General features: G+C 28.7%; 1 protein-coding gene across 2 annotated transcripts; it reads left to right on the forward strand.

The window, feature by feature from the left end:
* The first annotated feature begins 598 nt into the window (after window positions 1-598).
* LOC107442023 (uncharacterized) lies at window positions 599-25,698 on the forward strand. 2 transcript variants are annotated; one of them, XM_016055464.4, is made up of 4 exons: window positions 599-811; window positions 14,649-14,723; window positions 19,712-19,770; window positions 22,880-25,698. In XM_016055464.4, exons 2-4 carry the CDS (start codon window positions 14,687-14,689, stop codon window positions 24,824-24,826), a joined length of 2,043 nt encoding a protein of 680 aa, XP_015910950.3. In that variant the 5' UTR covers window positions 599-811; window positions 14,649-14,686; the 3' UTR covers window positions 24,827-25,698. The 2 variants fall into 2 exon arrangements, with proteins under 2 accessions (XP_015910950.3, XP_015910949.3); XM_016055463.5 differs by lacking the exon at window positions 599-811 and adding an exon at window positions 894-1,073.

Consider the following 25,698-nt stretch of genomic DNA (forward strand, 5'->3'; position numbering starts at 1 on the left):
TTTTTTACAAAAATTGAAAGAGGATTGAATAAAGAACAATGCTTAATTTAACATGTTTTTAACAAAAATTGAAAGAGGATTGAATAAGAAACAATATGTTGTTGTATTTAATTATAACATATTTTTAATTAATGAGTTAGAAAAAATGATTTTCCTTGAATTAGAAACATTTACATTTTCAACGTTTTCTTTTTCTTTCTTTTTTTATTATTTTTTTTTTTTAAGAATTTACTTTCTTCTACGCTGACTGAAAAATAAAATAAGCATAACCATTAAAAAATGCATTTTTTTCTTGAGATTAACACCTCACGTGTTCGTATATTCCTTCATAAGCAATGTTCAGCTGTCCATCAACTGAATAAAAAAAAAAAAAGTTGTTTGTTATTTATACCTGTTGTTCACTTTCTCTTAACTCAGCTGATGAAAAATAGAAGGAAGAAGAATAAAAGAAGTATTAAAGTGCGAAAGAAATTTTAAAACACAAACAAAAAAGAATTAGGTCTCTCCCTCGAAACTTTGATGCAAAAGTTAAAAGAAGAATAAGAAAAAAGAAGATAAGGGAGTAAATATACAGAAATGTATAGAAGAAAAGAAGCAGGAAAGATTCGCTTGGACGATCTGTACATAGAAGAAATCGTTTGCGCTTGGGGCCAACCAACATTCAAACACAAAATATGAGGACCAGTTCGAAGTAGGCTAGTGAGATCTAACTTCGCACACCTTTCCTCTTTCAACTCCCACCATCCTATTCTCCACAACTATCGTCTGCTCTCAAGTGAACGACCTGTTGCTATTCCTATGACGTCAGCAGGTAAGCCTATTTTTGGTTGGCGGGAAGGGGTTCCACAGTATGATTTCATTCCCCCCTTTCGATATAAAGCAGGGATAGTTTTAGTTTAGCGCTTCAGTTCTGTTCTTGTGTAGTTTGGTTTGGAACTGTGAATTTCTCGATCTCCTTGGACTTACTGTTATTTTGGAATCCTACCATCTTTTGGGATCTTTTTTGCTCCTATTAATTCGAATCTTTGAACACAAGGCTGAGCCAGAGGCCGGCCCAGAAGGAATTATTATAGGTTAGTATGCGAAAGTTTTTTTCTTTTCCCCACAAAAACACTGGTGGTTTCCAAAAAGTGAAACTGAAAGTTATAGAGAAAACTCTGTTGGACTTTACTTCTGTGCTTCAATATTTTATTTTTTAAAAATCAGTGAAATATTTGAATTGTTGTAGTACTCTTACTGTTTTTAAAACCAACTAATATAACTTATCAACTTGCTATATCGTGATTTACAAAATCTATTCCATCAATTTTTAACTTTGTAATTTTAAAAAATAATGATCTTCATATTTCTTTTGAAGAACATTGAAATGCCCTTTTTTTAATTGGATTTAATATACAGATTCAAATTAGAAATTTGAATACTAGAATTTAAATTAGGCTATGTTAAATTTTATTTAACAACATAATTCATGGTTCAGTCATCATAAGAAAAAAAAATTTTCATAAAATAATAAAACTTCAAAAAATTTATTTATTTACTTATAAGCATGTTTATTTATTTTGTATTTTTTACACAAATTGCATACATTTTCATCTAATTCGTAATTACGGCAGATATATTGAAGTTACTCTTTAACTAAATTTCTTTAAAAATGCATGCTTTATGTAACAAAATATAAAATAGAAGAAAATATTGATTTCCAACTATCTAATAAAAGTTAAAAGATATTTATTTTATAAATTAGTCTGATGTTATTTTAAAGCTATCCAAAACACTTAATTTTTTCCAAATTTAAGTTTTTTATTTTTCTTGTTGTGTGTTATGTTTTAAAGTCAATCTGCCTTAGAAAAAAAATGCTTTAATGAATAAAGTTCATTCACACTTCATAGAAAAATCTTTTAGTAAAAGAAATAATCGTATTCTGATATCTATCAAAATATATTGATATTAATGCATTATAAGTTATCTCATTAAGTACATTATGAAATTTAATCTGAAACAATTCAAGCAAGGTTTGAAAGGGAAAAAAACATACTCCTTAATAAGTTGTTTTTTAGTTTAAAATTCGCAAAAGGAGATATTTCATGCTTAAATAACGTAAAAAATATTATTTGTATCATGTATTATCAATGATGTTATGATAATCATGATTTTTTCCTTTTGTAATGAAACTGTCTAAAACGGTTAAATGACTACATAAATTACAAAATTTGAATTTTAAAATATTTATCTTAATCTAAATTGCTTCAGACCATTAGCAAATGGCATTTTTCAGATGAAAAGTTAATAATCTAACAAAAAAACAATAATGCTTTTTAACATGGATTATATAATATTAAGCTGCGGGATTTACTATAAAATTTATTTTATTAAAAAAGCACTATTTCCAAGAAAAATTAGTTCAAAAATTGAGGGAACATTTTTCAAGCTTTGCGAAAATTTAGAAGTCTCCTTCAATTTCTTCCTGCATCAACATGCGCTCTGACCGGTTTTCAGTTTGGTTTCGTTTTCTTTTTCATCCAATAACGGTACTTCCCTGTTTCGTAATGGAGCTAAGCGAAGGAACTCGCAACCCGTTTTTGAGGAAGTTCTTTAATGTTTGCATTTGTAGTTCGCAAACTTTATCAAAAAGGGAAGAAAAAAAAGCTTAGTGAAATAGCAATAAAAAGTGAAATTCGTTGATTTCTCACCTGACTATATTGATATGAATGTAACATGATATTTTGATATAGATAATTTGACTAAAATCAATGTTATTTTAAACAAAATATTCGATTCATAGGCAAAGAACTAAAAGCATATGTATTTTCATGGTTTTTTTTAATTTTTTTTTTCTTTTTTTTTTATTTCAACCAAATTAGCGTATTTTAAAAGAAGTATTAATACTTTTTTGTGGAAAAATAAAAATAAAAAGTGGTAAAATTACAGTTTTAAATATGGGTAGTTGTTAAACTGTTATATTAAGATCTTCATTTCACAAATCTCGTAAAGCAAAAAAAAGAGGTGTGAGTTTTAACGTTTGCAATCCTGACGATTGTCGAATGTTATGTTGGAATATTCCATCTCGATTTTGCAAAAAAGTGGTAAATATAAAAAATATGAGAAAGTGGAAAAATAGGAAATTGGTAAAATTTAAAAAACGTTTGATAAGTTTAAATTTAATAACGCCTCGAATTCACTAGCCTTAAAATATAGTTTTGTTTTCAAAGTTAAGCTTAAATACTGGAGTACATGGAAGTTTATTAATATAACTTCCGTAAATTACAGGGGGAAAAAACAATTGGTAAAATTTTAAAGTTTAATAACGTTTGATAAGTTTAAATTTAATAATGTCTCGAATTCACTGGCCTTGCTTTGGGACAAATGTTTAAGTATCTTAACTTAATTTGAAATATAGTTTTATATTTTCAAAAAGCCGTACTTAAATAGTAAAGCACATGGAAATTTATAACTAGAACTTCCATTAATTTATTGCAACAATAATAAAACATCATTAATTAACATTCGTCTTGTAAAAGTAGCTCATTTTAAATGCATAATTATTAAATTTCGATAAAAGAGAAAAAAACACCATTATCAGCATATATTATTTTCAATGTTAAACCAAAAAAATTCATCAGTAGCTTAAAAGTGTGCTTAAAACTATCAGTTAATAATAATATTATTAGTCTGTAAAATTTCAAGTAATTTATACAACTACTTAACATGAGGCTAAATTTTACATTCATTTCTTAATTTGGATTAATGCCATGAATATTTAATTCTCGCTTTATAATACTTATAGTTTCATTTACGAATGTCTAAATATTTGATAATATACTACAGCCAATACTTAATACATTAGTTAGAAAAAATAAAAATAAGAGAAATCTATTTTCTGAACACACAAAGCATTCCATTATTATTCTATTAGAAAGGGTTTAAAGGGGCAATAAATTTTGACTATGCATTATATTAGGTTGAGAAAAAAAGATCTTTTTCAAGATACCTTATGGTTCATTTACCAGACATAGGGAACTAAAAATTTAAAATAAAAAATACCAATAAAAATTTATTTTTCCTTTGAATATAAGCTTGCTTATTTAAAATGCATTTTAAGCAGAGCATTATAAGAGACGAGACTTATTTTTTCTTGTTCAATAAGTTTAAATAAAAGAGATGCAACTACACGTAAATGAATTTTTAAATCATGATTTCCTCTTTGACAGTCTGTTTATTAGGAAAAAAATGCCCCGATGTAAATTTTTGTGTCGTATGACATTCCTGAATAACATTTGAATAAAAAATTTCACCACATAATTTCACCACATCACCGCGTTATATGTTAGGCTGAGAAGTATTCTTCTTGCATTTTAAGAATAAAATTTTTTTTAAATAATTTAAATGTTCGAATTCTTTTTTCATCATGATTTGAATCTCGAAATAAAATCAATGGATTTAATATGATACTAAAACAACCAAATGCTTTTAACTTTAATATAGGATTTTAGGACATAAAACAGCATTGTGCTAGAATTAAATTAAAATAACTCTAAAAACATAATTTTTGTTTAAAATTTTTTTTATACAAAATAAACTTTTAGAAACTTAGCGAAACTCATTACTATTAATTAAATGCCCATTTTCGTCACTTAATTTAAAATATTAAGAACATAATATTCATTTAAAACTTAACATTTTGTTAATAGTTATACAATTTAAACCTTTTTGATATTTAAATTCTATAGGACGCGATAAAATAAAACTTAAATATCTCCACGGTCAATTCTCAATTTTTCAAACCCTGAAATCAAATAATATTTAAGTAAAAAAATAATATAATAAATTAAGTGAAAAAAATATTTAAGTAAACTTCTGCTAAATAGTGTTTTGATTCATTCGAAAAATTTCTAGCATTTAGGGACGTAATAGGATAAACTATGCGTAAAAAAAATCTATAAAATATGTGAGATTCCAAAAAATAATTTTTTTTTTATTTTTTGCATTTATATTTGCTAAAATAATTGCTCAATTCGCGCTGCACCCAAAATAATGTGAGGTGTTTAGAGCCCCATAAAATGTACAGATCGAAATGGGGGGGAAATGGAATAAACGAGTTCAACATTTTCAGATTTAAAAAAATTTGATAACAAAAGTTGCTTGATGGTGAAATTTAGCTCTGCAAGCATATTACGGGTGAAAGAGAAATATATTTTGTCAACTGAAACAACAATAAGTAACATCTTTTCAACAATTCATAAGAAACAGAATTTTATAATATAATCTGTACAACTGTGACTGACTCAGTATACAGGATATTTTGATGTTTAAGTAATTGTATGTTATGCCTTTAGTGCTAAATTTTCTCTAACTGGGACTTTTTGTACTATTTTTTCAAAGAAATCGCATATTTTATATATATAACTGCATATTTTGCTGAGTACAATACATTTAGTGAAGAGTTTTCAGATTCTGTCCAGCATGTCACGCACAGAGAAAAAATCTTCTGGTAAAATTACCGTACTGTATAGTAATGGCATTTTTTTTAAATTAAAAAAAAAACGTAATTTTGTTTATTAAAGTCAAACTATACGGTATTTAAACTATTGTTTTTCTGATTCATATCGGAAATTTTGCTTGTTTTTCAAAATTGTAGTCTATATTGTCACACATTTAGTAAAATATTCATAATTGAAAAGTAAATTTAACCGAATAAATAGTTTTTATACCATGCTCTAAAGTATCATAATAAAATTACCAAATTCCCCCACATTCACCTAATTTTATCACATGTTATGAAATTATATTTTATTGTTAATTTTATCAAACTCATTACCAGTGTGTTCTGGTATAATTTATCGAGCTTTTTAGTGTTCAAATAGAGTCAGAAACACCTAATTTTATCACATGTTATGAAATTATATTTTATTGTTAATTTTATCAAACTCATTACCAGTGTGTTCTGGTATAATTTATCGAGCTTTTTAGTGTTCAAATAGAGTCAGAAACACGGTAAATTTCAGCATATTCTAGTAGTTTTAACCTTATTTTTTTTCTCAGTAAACATTATAGAGTTCTAAACATCCTCGAGCTGTTTTATGTACAAACTGTACAAATATATGAAGTCATTAAGATGGAAAAATAAATATAACATTTTCTTCTTTAAATTGCGAAAACTATTGTTGAGTTTGACTGTGAAAATAAAACTCTACAATACCGAACCAGGGCTTGATACGTGACGCCATTGAAAATATTTAAAAGAAATTAATGCGTAAAAATAATTTGTACCAAATTTATACGGCTGTTAAACGACGGTTATAAAATATGCAATATATTTTAAAAATTCAGAATTCGAAGTCGTGTAAAAAGGAAGCATAATTTATTTACATCTGAAAAAAAATTATCACGTTTAAATATTAATATACATATATGGATGTGTAATGTAGTTTTCAAAATTATTAAATAAGTTTGATAAAGAAATAGTTACAGTAACAAGATCTTGTAAGAAGCAGTTATCTAATCTAAGTCGAAAAAGTAAATTTAAGCTATAAACTATAAAAGGATGCAGTCTCGTATAATTTAAAGATTATAGTATTTAAATATTTAAATTGAGTTCATTAAATTATAGCCATATGTAGGTCGCATTTATTTAAACTCTCCTAATCTAAAGAATAGTCAGAAAAATAGAGAAACCATTTGCGAAGTTACTTTTAATACGTTTAAAGTTTTCTTTTTCGAGAGCAGTCAATCGTAACATCGCACAGAAATAATAATAATAACAATGTCAGTTACGCTATGATGGTTACAGTTATATCCTAAATTAGAACAAGTAGAAACTTTTTTCCCTCGATCCTATTTTCGACAGGGAAAAATACGACAACTAAAGTTCTATTCATTCGTCCGTTTAACGTCAATGCCCCTATTTATACTTTCCCTCATCTGATGATTCTTTAAAGAAAATAAAAGAGATTTTTTTTTTTATCTTCTTGATCTAAATTATTCACTCATGATTTTTTATTTTCTTTTTAAACAAATCAGATTATCATTGTCTATAAATGGATTCATTGACTGCATATGTAAATATGCCAGCGTATAAAAGTTTAAGTGTATCGTGAATTATTCAGAATATCAATTATACTTTCCTACATTGTTGCACTGTGTTTAAATTACAGCAATATCTTAGAATCGAGCAGCAAGTTTCTCAAAAAATGCTTTCATTAAAGGATAATGCATAAGAGTTATCTCAATGTTTAAGTGAAGAAAAATTATGCATATATATTTTCAGTAATATATACGTTAAAATTAGAAAACAAAGATTATGCACTGTAAAAAATTCAAATTCATTCGGATCAAATTACGGAATAATGAACCGTCACTTTAGATGAATCATTCATAAAACAAAACCCACTTTACCGTAATTTTTACGATAATATTTATTTAATTAGAGTTATTCAGTGATTTTATGATAATTATTGCTGTAAAAATTACGGTATCTAAGATTTTTTTGTTCCGTAACTTGTTCCGCTAAAAAATGGATTTTACAGTAATTTGATCTGGAATTTTTTACAATGTGGATATAATATGTGAATTTTAAAATAACTAAAAGCCAATTGATCTTCTCTGCCCCCGCACGTTCTTATACACACACTTTATAAAGTTCAAGCATTAAGAGTGAAATTTCAGCATTGTCACACAAATTTACCGATCTTGATCACCATGTGTCATGTTTTCCACATAAACCTTTAAAGCCATTTTTTTTCCCTTTTTTTTAAAAAAAAAATCATCATAAACCCTTTTTATAGCTGACTTTGACAAAAAAAAACATGAAATCTCCTTTTTTTTTTTGAAAAAAGAATTAAAAAATGTAAAACGTTCAGGTGATTAATGAATAAATAGATTTTTTTTTTCTCAAAATATGTTGCATTTCATTTGGCTTAAAATCTAGTACGAGCTTTTGTAAAAAACTGAAAACCTTACTCTAAAATTAATATGTTAAAGTAAAATAGCAAAATAGCGCTCAAATATCACGATTGCCATCAAAAACTGTTCAGATTCTTATGTTGTTTCCAAGTGCCATTCCATTTTCACTTTCCGTGATCATGTAAATAAGTTAAAATTACATGAAGAATTATATCCCTTTAATTTTAAAAAAAAGTGCATATTTTTTATCAAAAAGTTTCACTAATTTTGGAGTTCTGTGCACCTATATAAATCATAAATAACAATGTAAAGTGAACAAAATTTTTCAAGTAGTAATTGATGTGAACAAAAGTGAACAAAATGTTTGATTTAAACAATGTAATAAATGTAATCCTTACGAGAAAAAAAATTAAATACTGAAAAACAGTTAATAATCCAAATGCTACATTATACTGCCTTAATATTACATGATATTGGCTGCAAACTTTAAATACATAAACTCTAGGAGAATAAAACGACTTTCGAATTTTGAAAAAGTCATATATTTAAAATACGATTTCTCACGTACAATTCGACCAATTTCGTTCCAATTTTGCAGTTAGACATATAAATTGACACTCGTTAAAATGTAGTAAAAGTTTGAAGTCTTTACAGCTCCAAAATTTTTCAACCTATTATTAAATGAAATTATAATAAATAACTAATTTAAAAAAAATCCATGAAATTGCACTTGAATAAACAAATCTTATAACTGTCTGATTTCTTTTTTTATTCGTTTAAAAATTCTTTGAGATATTGCGGAATACAGAAAAAGTACCGACTTCAAACTTTCGACCACCCTTCTGATCAAACTATTGGAACCATATTTCTCATATTGCGGTTGCTCCTATATTTTGTGGGTCAGAAATTCGAATCCGTCGAAAAAAGGGTATGTTTATTCAGAGAAGGCACGTTTTTGATCTCGTAACTTAAGTTATCGTCTACACTAACTGATTAGGATATTTAAGGTCACCCCTTTCGAACCATTAAGATTGAAAATCCAAACATTAGATCAAAAGTTAGTAAGGGTTTTCCATTTTATTTATTTTCGCACTGTGCATGAGTTTTTTCATATTTAGCTAATCTAAATGTTCTAGCATCGCTCTGAAAGGGTTTGAAATCCGTAACCGTTTCTATGGACTAGCATAAAGAGTGGTTGACAAAATCATGGCAATATTTTAAATGACGCAAAAGATTTAGGATTTGTTAGCGATCGTTGTGTTAACCGCTAGCTTTAAAAAAGTAGATTAGAAAACGATTTTTTTTCTCAAGTGAATATTTTGAAGCTCTTAGCAAACCATTGAAACATGATGCCAGATTCGTTGAAATATGTAAAGTAAAATAAAAAAATATCTCCACTTAAATGATGTTTTTATGCATTTCCTTCTCTTAAAGTAACCAGCATTTACTTCACAAATAGTTCATCACAATGATGGTAAAAAAAAGGAAATAAATAAATTATTAAAAACATAATAACAGCTTTCGAACTTATAGAAAAACAACAACCCCGTTTATAAAAATAAACCTTTTAACAAACAAACATTTTCGATTCAGGCTATGCTTAAGGATATTTGTTGATGAGTCATTTTCACCTCAAATTCACTTGCGAGGTGAAAAAGAACACATTTGAAAAAACAACAAATTCATTCCATTTCTCGATTCGAATTTTTTGTGTCCCCATTTCATAGGCGGAAGACAAATCACAAACTGATATTTTTCCTGGTGTTTTCTATTTTGAAATTTTTACGATCACAGATAGACCCGATTTAGATTACTTTGAGGAAATTTCTAATTTTGGCGCCTGTTTGAATGCGAAAAAGATTAAAACAGATCAAATTTAATTATTCCATTGCGGAAGAGGAAGTGCCAGCGATAGATAAAACAACATTAGTTATATTGTTTTTTTTTTTAGTTTTAACCCCGATTTATACAATAAATTAAAAAGATATCTGGTTTGGTTGCAAAAATTTTAATTTAAATTTTTTAAGAACCAAAATGCGAATTATGCAAATGTGTTTGAAAGCTAGCCATTTTGATTTGTACAAATAAACAAATTCGAAAGGCGGATTTCGGTGACACCATCACTCCTCAGTATCGAGACAAGAAATGCAAAAGTTCTGTAGAGAAAATGCAAAAGTACTGAATTGCAGTTAGATCTGTTATATATATATGTCATTAATTACCATTACCTACTTGATCTTTATATCAGCATTGATTATAATACTTGCTTATAACATAAATGAACTCCTGCCTTTCTTGTTTATTAATGTTTTTTTTATCAATTAATTCTATATTACTGGATTTCAATAAATTCTAAATTTAATTTGTGACTGATTTGTGAGGCGGGGGACATTCGAAATATGAGCACTGCCGTGCATTAGAAAAATGAATATAAGCAACAAAAAATTCAAATGTGAGATGTTTATCTATTTGTCATAAGATACTTATTGGTAATATTGTTTTGTTGAAAAATAAATTGTGTAAGTTTTTAAATTTTTAAGCGTTGCATTATCAATCAAAAAGCTGACTAGCAAAACTTTTCTCTAACTTTATTGTGAAACATATATTTTGATTTTTTCAATTCCACAACTGATCATCCATGACCACCAATTAAATAGCAACAAATAACGGATCCTTACGGAACATTGTTAAAGAATGTTAATTTTAAAGCTAACACAAGGCGTATATTATTATTATTATGTATATTATTTAAAACAAAATATAATAGTATATTATTATTTAAAACTAAAATTTTTGTTTTCGGATATTTAAAAAATTCAGTGAAAATGCTATTTTTTCATTAATTCTTTCCCGAAAACCAACGTTAAAAACAGATTCAATGTTAAACAATAAAAAAAATTATAAAATCATTTTAAATAAAAATCATAATAAAACCTTTTTATACCAAAGAAAAGTGCAGTTTGCGTCCCTAAAACCTCATATAACGTTATCATTGAAATGGATAAATAAATGTTATCCCAAATTATTTATAAATCGCACTTTTATTTGAGATTTATAAAAGCTTTTAAAATGCATAATAATCATTTGAGCTAATTGTTACAAATGGGCCTTAACAACCTTAATATACTACAACCTTAATATGGCGCTAAATTTAACCATGTTATCGTACTTTTTAAACTTAAACACACGATTTTACAGTTCAAATTGCAGGAAAGCATGGTACATTTGATCAACTTAACACCTTATTAAGAATGTAATAAATGTTTATCATATTATGGTTCAAAGGATACCAATATTATATTTTAACTTTGACCCACTTTATTACAGTATTTAATATTTAATTAAATATTTTAAATATTTTTTTTTACTTTGAATTGTTTTTATTTCAAAACATAAAACAAAATAGAAGTGCATCGCAATTAGAAATAAATTATATCAAAATAATTATGAAAAATTAAGTGTTGAATAATTTCACATCCTCATATCAAACAATTTATATGAAAAAATTATTTATAAGAAATTATTACTATATAATAACAATAATTTATGTAAAATAATGGTAGTTTATTTAAAATAATTATATTCAATGAAATTTATATTTAATGAAAATTATATTTAATGAAAATTATATTTAATAATAATTATATTTAATAATAATTATATTTAATAATAATTATATTTAATGATAATTTATCTAATTTTTTTTTAATGGCGGGCACTTGGAACTCTTGTCTATTGTTCTCAGAAAGTACCAGAACTGCTACCCTCTTCTCGTTACCCAGTGGGCACCTGTGGCGAAGCCACGTCGGTGGAGCAGCGTCGCCCACGTCACACAACCACAAACCCGTTTATAGGGCGGGTCACATTCACACACAAAGGAGAAAGGACATAGAACACAGAAACAGAACAGAAGAGAAAGAAACATCCATGCCCAGAGCGGGATTCGAGCCCGCAGTCACTGGCTCCGCAGTCAGACACGCTAACCGCTCAGAACCTGACCGGCTATTTATCTAAAATAAAACTTTATAAACGGAAATTCAACATTAGGAAAAAATTTGGTTAAATTATCATTTACTATTACCGCGATAATTCTACAAGACTATAACATTTGCACAGCATGTCCTCCGCTAAAAAATAGCGGTAGACGAAATTTAAACTTCTTTTTCCTTTTTAGTGTATTTTTGTGTTGCATTTTCAATTTATTTCAGATTTTTAAAAAATTAAGATGTGTCTAAAAATTATTTATTCATAAAATAATTCCTTTTTATTTATTCCTTTTTATTTTACGTGTCTATTTTTAGAGGCAACAAACAATCAATTAGAAACGAATAATTAAAAGATAAAATAATCGATATTAATAAAACAGAGACATTTAATAATATTTCTTAGTTTCAGTAACATTGAATGCTTTTAAATAGAATAAATCTTAATAAAAATCGAAACTCTTAATTAAAATGTTCGTCATGATTCCTGCTCTGGTAATGAATAAATTTGCTTCAACAATAAAAACTTGGACTATTTCTTGACGCTAATAGTAAAGGGAAAGAAAATGTTTTAAATAAGCAGTGCAGAAAGAGACGTAATTATCTAGAGCATTGGATGTGGATCAGCACCAAACAGTTTATTTAATTTTCAACGTTCTTCAGTTATTCAAATAAAATACGAATTAAAACTACTAAACCGAGTCAAATTAATGATGATTTCAATTTTTGTCCTTTATTTCGCGTAAGGTTTCTTTTTTTCTTTGTCTTACGAAGGAAGTACTTAAAGTTGTAAATCTAATAATTAAAATGTAATTAGATTAATTGTTTAACCTAACGACTTTATTGCCGTTTTATGTGCTATTTCTATTTGTTCACTATCACATTATTTTTTATTTAACGCTGAGCGATATCGAAATGTCAAAATCACGATATATCCTCTTAATCTTTATATCTCGATATTTCTTCTTATCATAATGTATTTTCTAATTTAAAGAATAAAATTTAAATACATAAGTTTTTCAACATTATGTCTTTAATACCAATTTACGTACGATTCTAATTTATTCACTATCTCATTATTTTTCATAACCCTAAGCGACATTGAAATTTCACATTATGAGCACACTTTCAAGAAGTTTCAATTTATTAATGGAATAAAACTCATATTATGTTATTCCAGAGATTACCAATAATAACTCTTAATTGAGAATATAAAATTGGAAGGAAGGTGATTTTAGAGCTAGAATTTAATAATGTATAAAGCAATAAAAAAAACTATGTATATTTTTTATTTCTTTAATATTCTTTTTCTTATTCGTTTAATTTTCTACTTTATTATAAGTTTTATGTGCTATTTTAATGCTTGATAAGCTTTATGATGCATCAAAGCTTTCGAATCCTTACTATCAAATGATGCATTTGATTTAAGAAAAAAAGAATTTTAGTAATATCATTTTAGAAATATTACTTATTAAATTTAAAACCTTTGACATTTTTAAAAATTAATTATGAAATATTCATTTCGTAATCATTTATTTAAATTACATAATTTGAAAATTAAGCATTTATTTTTACTTTTGTATTTGAAAATGCCAGGTATTTTTAAACATTATTTTTCTATTCAGATTGAAAGTCTGCAATTTTCAAACAGAATTAAAAAACAACTTTTTTCAAGTGCATAATGTAAAGCATATAAAGTATTTATGCAGTTTGTGCATACTGTAAACTACATGTATATAATATGTATGTAATATAGAATGTCTCATATGTATCTTTTTATATTAATTCACAGCTTAGAACAGATTTCGCTTGCTAATTTTAAGACGTAGAAATTTTTTTTTCTGAAAGAGCAAAAAAAAATTTAATATTCCAATTTAAATATTATTTTCTGAAATTGATGGGTAATAATTGCTAAAAATATTTAATAATATAATAAGAAATGTTAACATATTATAATTTATATAATTTAATGCATAATAATATAATATAATAAGAAATATTTAATTTAATATAAATATTAAGGAAATCCAGAAAATTTCCTGGATTTACGTCGACCGTTAAAACTAATCGAATTGTTTAAATTCTCCCTTTTGAATGACGTCCGGTTACGTTAAAGAAATTTTTGAAACCTATTCCCTTCCAGAACCCTTAAATAAAAAACGGGACTACCCGGACTTGCATGGCTTTTTCATATCTTAATGGTTATAATGTTCTGAACCCAGCGCTAACATTCCTGCAGTGAAAACTAAGGAACTATGAACTATGGAAACTATCAAAGTAAAGTGTGGAATAGTATGTCTACAAAATCATAATATGTCTATAAAATCATAACATGTCTATTTATTTAAAATAGCCTTATTTTCGTAAAATTGATAATCATTTAACGACGATTTTTATGAAATGTAAATTGCAAATTATTAGGAACTTTATTGGGATTGCAAATTATCAGGAACTTCAAAATAGTATTTATATTATTTAGGGCTTTTTTAAAAAAAAATTTTTAAAGTTTATTTTCACGCTAATATTGCCAATCTTATGAGATCCCTACATTTAAATTACTTATTTTAAGATTTTTATTTTACTTAGTAATAAAATAAACAGTTGAATAATTTTAATTGTAACGAAGTTGAATAATTTTAATTGTAACGACAAAAAATTAACAGCGCAAATTATGTACATGCTGTACAATAAACAGCACAAATATTCAGACTTCAGTTTCCGACAATTATTTTTTTTAATCTTTATATTTTATTTTCTCCTTTATAGATATTCCATGAGAAACTGAAAGCTCAACTTTAAGAACCATGAAGCTAGCTTGGATGTTCTGTTTGCTCCTAGCGGGTAATTATTTTTATTTTTAAGGTTGATTTTTATTTTTATTTTAACATCTAGGTTGAGGCATCATTTGTCAAAATGAATGAAATTATGAAAATGATGCAAAAGTCATTGTTTTGCATCAAATCAATGATACATTTTTATCATTAATTAAAATAATAAGAATGACACTAAAAATATATATTATGGAATATGATTCCGTAATACCATGCATATAATTATTGTATATATACGTGATGAGAATCAAGAAAGGATACACTGTAAAAAAATTTCGGTTCAAATTACGGTAAGAGCTATTTTTACCGGGACATGTTACGAAGCAAAAAGCCTGATTTACCGTAATTTTTACAGAAATAATTATTGCAAAATCATTGAATCACTCTAATTAAGAAAATATTACTGTAAAAATTACGGTATAATATTTTACGGTAGTAATGGATTTTACGGCAGAATGGATTTTGCGAACAATGCATTCAAAGTGTACTTTATACCGTTATTTGATCCGAAATTTTTTACAGTGTTAAAAGTTGTTAATCAAAAGATTTTGCTTACCATATCAAATGAAAGATAAATTTTTAACATTGATTATAATAATTACAATAACTCTAAAACAGCTATTATGGGAGGTGATTACGTAATAATGTGTAGATAGTTGCTGTACATACATAATCAGGGAGAAGGAGAGAGTGGAATAAAGAAGAAGGGGATCAAGGAAGTAGAGGGGAATTAAGGACGTAGAGGGGAATAAGGAAAGGCCCAAAACTTTCTTATCGGAAATTTAAATTCATAATGAAAAAAATTTATTTCAATTGTTGGAACATGCATTTTAATGCTGAAAAGTATGGATATTCTTTGAGTATAATTTCAGTGTGAAATTGCTAGATTTCTATAAAAAAAAAATTAATTAAAAATAATTTTTAAAAAAAACAGTCAGCAGTGAATAAAAAACAGTTTCCGATTTCGGAAAGAAAAGAAAACAGGCCATCCTTAAAATTTTAAAAATTCGTATAACAACATTTAACATTTCAACAAAAGATAATAAATTTTCGAACAAAGTGATATTTTTGTTACATTTAAAATTATTTTCATGTGTTTACTTCAGATGTGTACATTAGCTAAGGGAAGTTATGAATAAATTATTTATATCGAGCAAAATCCTTCGAGAAAAATATTTCAGTTCGTATTAGAAGAGGAACTATCGATAATTCGATGACATTTAACATTTAATTAAACTGAATAATAATTGAGGTCTTAAGTAATTTTAAAAAAAGCATGGCGTGTAACAAATTCAGTGTTTTTCTCGGCTTTTTTTCATTTTATTCTCAAAGAAATATTAAGAGATACAGAGTTATTCAAAGTAAGCAAGGACTTCTAGGGGGGGGGAGTTAATTTGTAAATTTTAATTTACGGAAGATATCTGAGTTAATTTAGAAATATATTTATTTCATTGCTAAATGTACTATAAAATACTAATAATTGATTGTAGGTTAGCATGATTGTTTAAATATGCAATTTAATTTTTAAAATAATATTTAATTCATCATTGAATTCGCAAGGTACCAAATTTATTTTAAAACCAATTCCTAAAAAAAAAAATTTCTTAGAAATTTCTGTAAAAAAAAGTTTTCAATATAACCGCATTAGGAGTAAGAATTCGTTATAAATGTTTTTATACCGACAAATAACAGATTAGGCACATTTTTCTTTTTTTTTCTTTTTTTTTTTTTTTTGTTTCAAAAAGATGCTGTTCGGTAGCTTGATTATTTCATCCTTGTCATTTATTTTTCCAAATAAGGACATGAGTGTTTGCCTTAATATAGTATTAAATATCTTCATAGCGATGCGATTGGAAATCATTCGATTGTGATATTTTAAAACTAATAGTAGAAAATATGCATTTTATTTAAGCACAAATAGTTCACCCTTATAAGGGCTGTTGTTTGCCACTACAAAATGTTGTATTTACTCCTTCGTGGTAGGGAATGGGTTAAAAGTGCGTCATATCTAAAAACAGAAGAACTTAATAGACGAAAAAAATTTTTAGGAAAAATCTTTTTGTCTAAAAATAGGTGTTGAAAATTTTTTGCCTTACAAAATAGGGGAAATTAAAAGTCTTAAGACGGAATCTAAAATCTATGGTTTAAATGCATATTTTCCCCATTATTCAGGAAAGGACATTGCTAATGTTGAACTAGTGCTGTGAATTCCTTATTTTTTGTATTTAATAAAGCTAATTCAAATTTTATGTCCGTTTTTTAACATTTAAAAAAAAAAAAAGAGCTGGTTTCACACACATTTAAAAACCCGAAACAAAATTTAAATTTAACACATTTAAAGTATACTTTTCAATCACATCTTACAAGGTTCCTATTTAACTAGATTCACAACTTTTTGATAGTTATATATGCTAACTAATACATCTATGAAAAAAAGAAAACTAGAAACATGACTGCAGTATCCTAAAGCAAATTGAATAAAATGACACATAACTTTTTTTTAAAAATAAATTTACGAGTTTTATTTTAATCAATAGCATTTAAATTCTTCTTAAGTTTGTTTGTTTTTTTCTTCAAAAAGCACCATCTATAAATAATTGTGCCCAAAAATATTTTGCTTTTTCCAACTAACTTCGTGTCTATGAAGAATCGGAGGGAAATAACTAAACGAAAGCATAATGTGGAGTTCATTAACTCGAATTAAATCAAATACTTTTCATAAACAATAAGATATTTTCGACTTTAGTCAAGTTCAAGCATTTTTGAATTTGTTTCAGTGAGTTATATTTAAATAAGTAGTCATGAAAACGCGCTAACAATAAATAAAACGAAGCTATTATCTAAGTTTTCCCATGCCAGTGATTGTTAATCAGAGCAAAGCCTTGTTCTGGAAATCTACAGTATGGATCTAAACAGAGGTACTTATGGTCTAATTTTCTTTTCTTTTGTATTCGATCACTAATCTTTAAGTTTGATGCTAAATTGGGGAATTCGATGCTCTGCTTCAGTAGTTAAAGGAAAGTTCTCAATTTTTTTCCCCGTCGCTTTGTTGACCAAAGATGAAATTCCCAGACTTGGACTATTAACTGATTAAGTACTTTTAGAGCAGAGATTTTTAGATTTTATTGTATACTCATTTAATATTTTTCAAATGTAAGAAGTTAAGAGAATTAGCAGACTTGGTCGGTCATCTCTAAAAGTACTAGCTAGACCAATTTTAAGGAAATTTGAAATGGACATACATTGATACAATACAAAATAAATAACAATTCAACAATTGTAATAAACAAGCATGATCACGCGTAAAACTCGTTGGAGTCGGAAGATATGAAACAGCGGTTGCAGAATAAACAATAAAAATGGGTTAATAGGGGTTATGGTCCCCTCTTACAGATATACAGGCCTTGCAGTTTCATTTCATACTTGAAATAGGGCACTTTATCATTTCCTGTGGCAATTGTTCTGTATTGTCCAGTGGCAATTTCATACCTTCCGACTCCAACGAGTGCTACGCAAGATCAGGCGTGTTTATTACAATTGTTGAATGGTTATTTATTTTGTACTGTATCAATGTATGTTCATTTCAAATTTTCTTAAAATTGGTCTAGTACTTTTAGAGATAACCGACCAAGTCTGCAAATTCTCTTAACTTCTTACACCAGTGTATTTAGTTTCAGATTTAATCAGCTTTCAAGAATTTTTTTTTTAATTTAACAATATCTAAATTATGCATATTTAATTATGACTAAACGTTTCGCTCCACTACGTTTCAGTCTAACCAAGCCTTGTCAACTATTTCCAAATAAAGAAATTGACGAAGTGAGCGAATATCGGGATTAAATAAAGCTGTTGTTCAATTATAAATTAATACGTTTCAAATTACCAACCACACTCTTAATCATCGTAAAAGCTAACAGATTCCAGGTTACAACCAAATTGTGATTTTAAATCCAACTCAGATGATATGAAAATCCTGAGTCAAATATTAGTACTACATTTTCTTTCATGTATCCAACTTTTAGTTATATCAACCTGCATTTCCATTAAATGTGAGTAAATATCTAGAAATAAACTCTTGATTAGCTCAATTTTAACGAGACATATTCTTCAGTACTTCTATACTTCAGTTCACTTCTCAGATCTGAGTGTGAGACAATCTAATAGTTATTTTTAATCTTACTCGGAAGACTAGGGCAATCCCGAATCAACGATTATGATTTCACTTCTTGAGGCAACTTTCCTCAATGCATTTGCATTAAATAAGAGGGGGGAGGAAATAAACTCGTCATTTGGTCGATGTTAATAAGACTAAACCCGATGATCCATCTACTATTGTAAATATTAAATATCATTTGGTCAGTACAAACTGAGAACAGTAAACGAATTAACCAGTTATTAGTGATTCGGATTTAGATCATAAGTGAAAGGTTTGTTTCCTTCGCCATCTTTGCCCCATGTTTGGATATTCTGTAGTAACCGTGTCAATAACTTCTTATGAAAAGATAAAAAGAAAATTCAAAATAAAATATAAATTGTGCTTATAGCAGATATATCTTTTCAGAATGCATACGATAGTTTAAGTTATGCCACCCCTTATTTAATAGGATACAACATGGTATTTTAATTTAAATAATATAATGTATGTAAGAACATTTCCTCAACAGCCCATTGTAATCCCCAATAAGGTTCCCCAAATTTATGACTAGCGGTATGATAGGGGCAATGTGGTCAGCATTGCACACAGCCACCTTTAATCCTTAGACAAACTGATCCCAATCGATCTGAAGCAGGGTGGGTTTCACGTCGCCTTCGGGGATCGAACCCCAGTCCTCCAATAATGACAGCTCAGTGCTTTTACCACTAACTCATTTAATGTATGTATAACCGCGTAATATAATCAATTACCAATTAATTATTATTAAACATAATCCTAATTTATTGCAATTCAATGTAATTGTAATTTATGATAATTCAATGTTTAATTTTGATGATTTACAGGAAAACTATCAACTGCTTCCCCTGGAGAAGAGAAAGCCATAGGCGGAGAAACCAACTCGGTAAGTATATATGCTTTATTGGTGAACGTACTCGACTTGATGGTGCAGAAATGCATGTATCTAATCAACCTTTACCTGGGCCGACACAAAAAGAGAAGATCCTGCCCTCCACCAGAAAAATAACATATCTTTGGATGGATATAAACGTATCTTTCGATAAACATAACCCATTCAATTTATTAAGTTCTTACCTGTTTCTATTGTTAACATCAATACTTTGATACAATCAGGATAACCTAATGCTTTTTTTGAATATTACTTCCCCGTTTTGCGAAAAATGTGTAAGAGTTTATACCAATTGTGTGCGAAATAGTATTTCAAAGCGCTAAATGCTTATACTTCATGTAATATCAACATATCTTTGCGTAGCCATAAATGTCTCGATCACATTAAACTTTTGTAAATATTCTGCTTTCAAATTAGACGTAAATAAACTCAAAAACTGTGATACAACAAAATTTGTGTTCATAATTTGACTGACTTACCTTTCTCTTGAATTACGTTCACAGTCTTAACGTAACCAAAGTCATTTGATACATTAATTTTCATGCAAATCGAATTTTTTACAACTTAATTTTAAGTTTCATAAAAGCTTAGATTCAAACATCGATACATGACAGATGGAAGCGGTCAAATCTGTGTAAGCTCGATAAAGGCTGAGTAATGGCTATAAAATATCAGATGAATCGAATAATTTTCCATGGGACCTATCTTGAAAAAACATTTGCCGATAGCGGCCATTTTAGCACTTGTTCTGCCATGATTCCCGAATATTGGTCTAAAAATGATCCAAGTTATAGTGCTAGGATGAATCATACTTAAAATTGACCATGATAAATAACAGGATAATCCTTAATTGTTCCTTATAATAGTGGGAGAAGGTAGTTCAAAGGTAAATGACCTTGGCAAAAAAATCAAGTATCGCCCAAATTACTTATATAGGGAAATACAAAATGGAAATTATAAAGAAAAGGATTCCACCTCACTGAATTTAACAATGAACAAAACGGTTAATAAAGACTTAGTGTTAAGAGGATGATTCAATGTCAACAAGGCGAGAAAAATGCGAGTTCATTTCATGGATGACCCCATATGATATAGGAACAATTGCACGGTTAGTAGTTGAATATAAAGTTTTGGCTTTCTCTTAAGATTCATCCTATTATTCAGTTTGCACGAATAACATGTTTTGTTTTCGTGACAGACATGTAATTTTTTTTTTTTAAAATATCTGTATAGAAAGTCGAAAAATAATTTTATAACGAGAAGGGTTTTTATAAATTATATAATACACTAAATGAAACGTATTTCTTTACATAGACATTTTCATAATTTTTTTAAATAGGATGAGACAACTCATCTGATAATTAAAATATTACAATTGTTTTGGTTGTAGTAAAAACAAAATGAACAACTTTACATTGTTTTAATTTATTAATATATTGTATTTATATATTTATTTATCTGTTCTGCATCGACAGCAAAACGAAAACTCTCGAATTTTGTCATTGGTTTTCGATAATGATTGATATTTAAAGCTATGCAAAGTGTTCCGTAATGACCGCCTTTAATATATATTTTTAGAAACCTTGACAAAAAAAACTAAAAGTAAACACATTTCGCTATGAAAACTAATAATAAAGCTTAACAAATACGTATTAAAATTTTACGAACCATTACTCATAAAGAAGGTACCACACATCAAAATCTTTTTGATTTACGGGTAAAGCAGTGCAAATATTAGAAACACTAATTTCCATTCGACAATGAAACTGCTTTGGACAATGAACTGGCCTTAAAAGATTTCTTAACATAGAACCCATAACATTTTTGCTTTTTCCTCAGGTAAACATTAGTTTACGACCTCCAATGTGCAGACACTTCTGTTTTCATTTTCAACTAGGTTTCTAAAAACGAATATTAAGGGTGATCTTTCAGAACATCCTGCATACTTATTCAATGCAGTGAAAGTGCAAATACAAAGTTAACAAGTACAACCGAAACAGTGTACAATACTTTGTGATAAAATGCTAATAGCTATTTAAATTATAATTGACTTTAAGATTAATTTTGCAGGTGGAATAAAAAGAGAGCAACTTATTTAATGAAAAAAACTATTTACATGGTCGTACGAATTTCTCTAAACCAAAAAATGCTTCGTCATGTTCGGCTCTTTTCTATAATATCAAATGGCATTTTAGAAGTAAAATTGATCTAAACGTTTGATATTGAGCTGCGAATAAATTATTTCACACATTTTTTCATATATGTTTTAAACTCATTTTTCTAGCAATTCCATGTCATAAATTTATTCATCCGACAGATAATATCTTTTTAAATTTATGGACTTCATTGTTTCTTGGTCTAGTTAAAATTTTGCTACGATTGCAAAATCTTTATTCGGGTCACACCACGTAAATAACGCTCATTAAGCAGAAAAAATATATATACATTATTTTCTTTTGTTCAAAAACATACCTACAGTTCAAAATATTCAAAACTGACACTTTTTCAAAACTCATAAATTATAAAAATCGTGCTTTGTGTCGTGAAACCATAACAAGTAAGGTTAAAACCTTGTTGAATTTTTAACATTTATTGTCCTTCCCTCATAAGACCATTGTATAAAAGGCTGAACATTGAACTATCAGAGATTCGATGTAAGTTTCTTCTCTGTTTTTAGAAAGCAAGCATAAATCAAGGAAAAGATTTTTTTGATATTTACACTAAAGAAATACTAAATCAAGTCTTTATTCAATTAATAAAATTGAAATAAATCATTTTATTTTAAAAAAATTACTGCAAAGATGATTGAAATTTATAAGGAACAGTATTATTTTACTTTTTATCAATCAATTATTGTCAATTCATACACCATTATGTTCGAAATGCATACGATAATTTTTTTCTGTAAAAAGTAAAACATAATTTTCAACTTATTTATCGTAAATAAAGAATACTCACACATGTCACATTTAAGTTCATAAAATTTCATTGTATATTTAATTATATTTTATTGTAAAATTGATAGTCTTTATTTATACTATTCATGTTGGTAAATCATGCAAAACTATCCACTATTCTTTCGATATTTTTAACTACTCTCCAGGAATCCAGTTACATGATGGCATTCCCAATGGATGATGACCAAATAGCTGAAGAAAGTGCACAAGCAGCTGTCAAAATGCTAGCCGAAACTCTAGCTGAAGCTGACAGTGATGATGAGGACGATGAACCTGTCGAGGTTGAGGAAAAGAAAGAAGAAGAATCTTCTACACCTGCCCCTGAAGAAAAACAGGAAGACCAGACAGAACAGCCTGAGCCAATGGTCATTCTTCAAGCTCAATTGGACACTGAGGAAGAAGCTCAAAAACCACCTATGCCACAAAGACCATTCTTCAAAAGGCCAAAAATCGAAGAACTTAGAAAAATTCTAGGTTTCCCACCCCCTGAAGGACCTGCTTCCAAAGCCAAACCTATTCCACAGGAGAAACCTAAAGTTTTCCAAGGACTTTTCAGTAAGCCAAGACCAAAATTTGAACCAAAAATAGAGCAGTCGCCATTAGGTGGAGTACAAATCAATTTGAGAAGAGAAGATCGCATGAGACCGTTCGGTTTCCCAATGCTCCCCCTGAAGAGAGACGATAGCTTTAGGCCTTTTGGAATTCCAGACCTTGTACAAGCAGCTTCTAGTCTTATTCGCAGAGCAATAGTTGATGACAACAATGAAAATGATATCAGCAAAGATGATAAAGAAGAAGAAGAAAATGCAAACCAAAGTGAACCCGAAGAAAGTGGCGAGGAAGAAGATGAAGAATCTCTTATGATCGTTCCGATACCAGACTCCAAAGAAATGAACCCCGAACGACCTCCTTTCTTTAGAAGATTGCCTCTACCTTTACCTTTCCCTGTATCACGACATTCACAACAAAACAGACCACGACTACCTTTACCACCTCTTACACCAGTTGCTTTCTTCCTACCCATAGCTCAACAAATTATGCAGAATATTCGATCTCAACATCCTAGATCTCAACCTCCCTTAGTTCCCATTGCACCTATGCATCCAGCACAAAACTTCATTCCAATCCAAACCCAAAACCAAATTGTTCCTTTTCACCACGCAATGCAACAACAGCAAATAATTCATATACCTCAACCCTCACAACACATTCCTCTCTTTCACCAACCTGCACAACAATTTATGCCAAACATTCTTTTACCTCAATCTGCTCTTCACGTACCTGTACTAACACATCTTCTTCCTAACATGCAGCGCCCTGCTATGCGACAAATTCCCCGTAGACTACCTGTTCACGCTCAACCCCCTCAAATGACCCGCAGAATACCCTTCCCTGCTCAAATGAGCCGAATGTCTGCACCACCTCAACCCCATCCTCAAATGCAACCACAATTCATAAATCCAATTGTTCGACGTCCCCTTCAAGCTGCTGCAAATATTCGTTCGATGCAACGAGTTGTTAGACCCCCAATGCCGCCTATGCATCCAGTCATTCTTATGATGCCAATGCCAGTTCCTAACATGCACGTGCCAATTGCTCAACAACAGCAGCAAATTCCAGTCTACCACAGGCCACAACACATTCAATTTGTACCTCAACCTCAACATGTCCAACCTATGCCTCAACAGCGTCAATTCTTTCAAGCTCCAGAAGAAGAACGCGTCATATTCTTGAGACCAGATCAAGAAGAACAGGATGACGATCAAGAAGTTCTTATTCTTGTTCCAAGTGATGAGGTGGAAGTCACTCAAAGGCCACCAATGTTGCCACCTCAACTAGTCAGGCAGGTCCCGACCCCAGTAGTAAATCCTCTTCAAAGAATTAAACTTCTTAGAGATTTATTGCTCGCTCGTCAAGCCAACCGCCAAGCTATGATGCCCCTTCAAAATCGTCCACCCCGAGTTGTAGAAATCGTGCAACAGCAACTTCGAATTTTCCCTGCTCATCATCAACAAATTCATCCATCCCAACTCCAGAGAGCGGATCCAAGTGAACTACACCCAGTTTACGTCCCATATCCAGGACCTCAGTGAGGACGTGAAATACCCTCCTGAAAGAACTTATTACCACATTCCAGAACATTAAGACCATTCCACATGTCTTCTTGTAACATTCCAAAATTGATATTAATTTGACAGCAGGGATGTCAGATTAGTTTATGTGATATACTCATTATTCCTTTGTTCTATAATGCTGTTACCATCTCATTATTGGGTGTTGATAAGGGAAATTTTGTGAGCGTATCTTTTGACTTCATAACTCTCAAATTATAAAACCATGCATATTTTATGCTGAAAAAATTTAACCTCAATAAAAATTTTCTATTGATTTGACAAGTGATTCGCAAAAAAAAATTTTTAAACATTTTATTTTCTCTGGCATCCCTGTCTTATAAAATATTAGTATTTTCAAAGATCTCTTATTTTAAAATTATTATATGTTTGCTTGTATTATTTTATTTGTTGTAAGAATTTTAAATTTTATTTCCTTTGAAATTTTTTTAAAAATAAATAAGTAAGAGAATTTTATAGTGTTTTTAAGAAAGTAATATTTGTTTTTACACTTCAGAAAAATAAGTGTGCATGAAAATCAAATTCGTTTCTGAAGTATAAAATATCTTTCTCCTGAAAACTGTATGTAATTCATTATATCATTGATCCATGGAGTCATGACTTGTAAAATGAATCAAAATCGTTTTTAGCGCACATTGTATTAAAAAGATTCTTGTTCAAAGAACTAAACAGGACCAAAGGCCTGAAATGTAGAAGTAGTGTTTTAGAGTTTTTACCATCATATCATGAATTGTACAATCAAATTCAGCAAGTGTGTAGATTGCACAGGTTACTTATGTGTATAGAAATTAACAATGAAGTTTTCTTGTAAAATAAAATACATTTTTCCATTA

This window comes from Parasteatoda tepidariorum, chromosome 7 (genome assembly GCF_982258835.1).
Source record: "Parasteatoda tepidariorum strain Cologne lab strain chromosome 7, Ptep-v5.0, whole genome shotgun sequence".
NCBI lineage: Eukaryota > Metazoa > Arthropoda > Arachnida > Araneae > Theridiidae > Parasteatoda > Parasteatoda tepidariorum.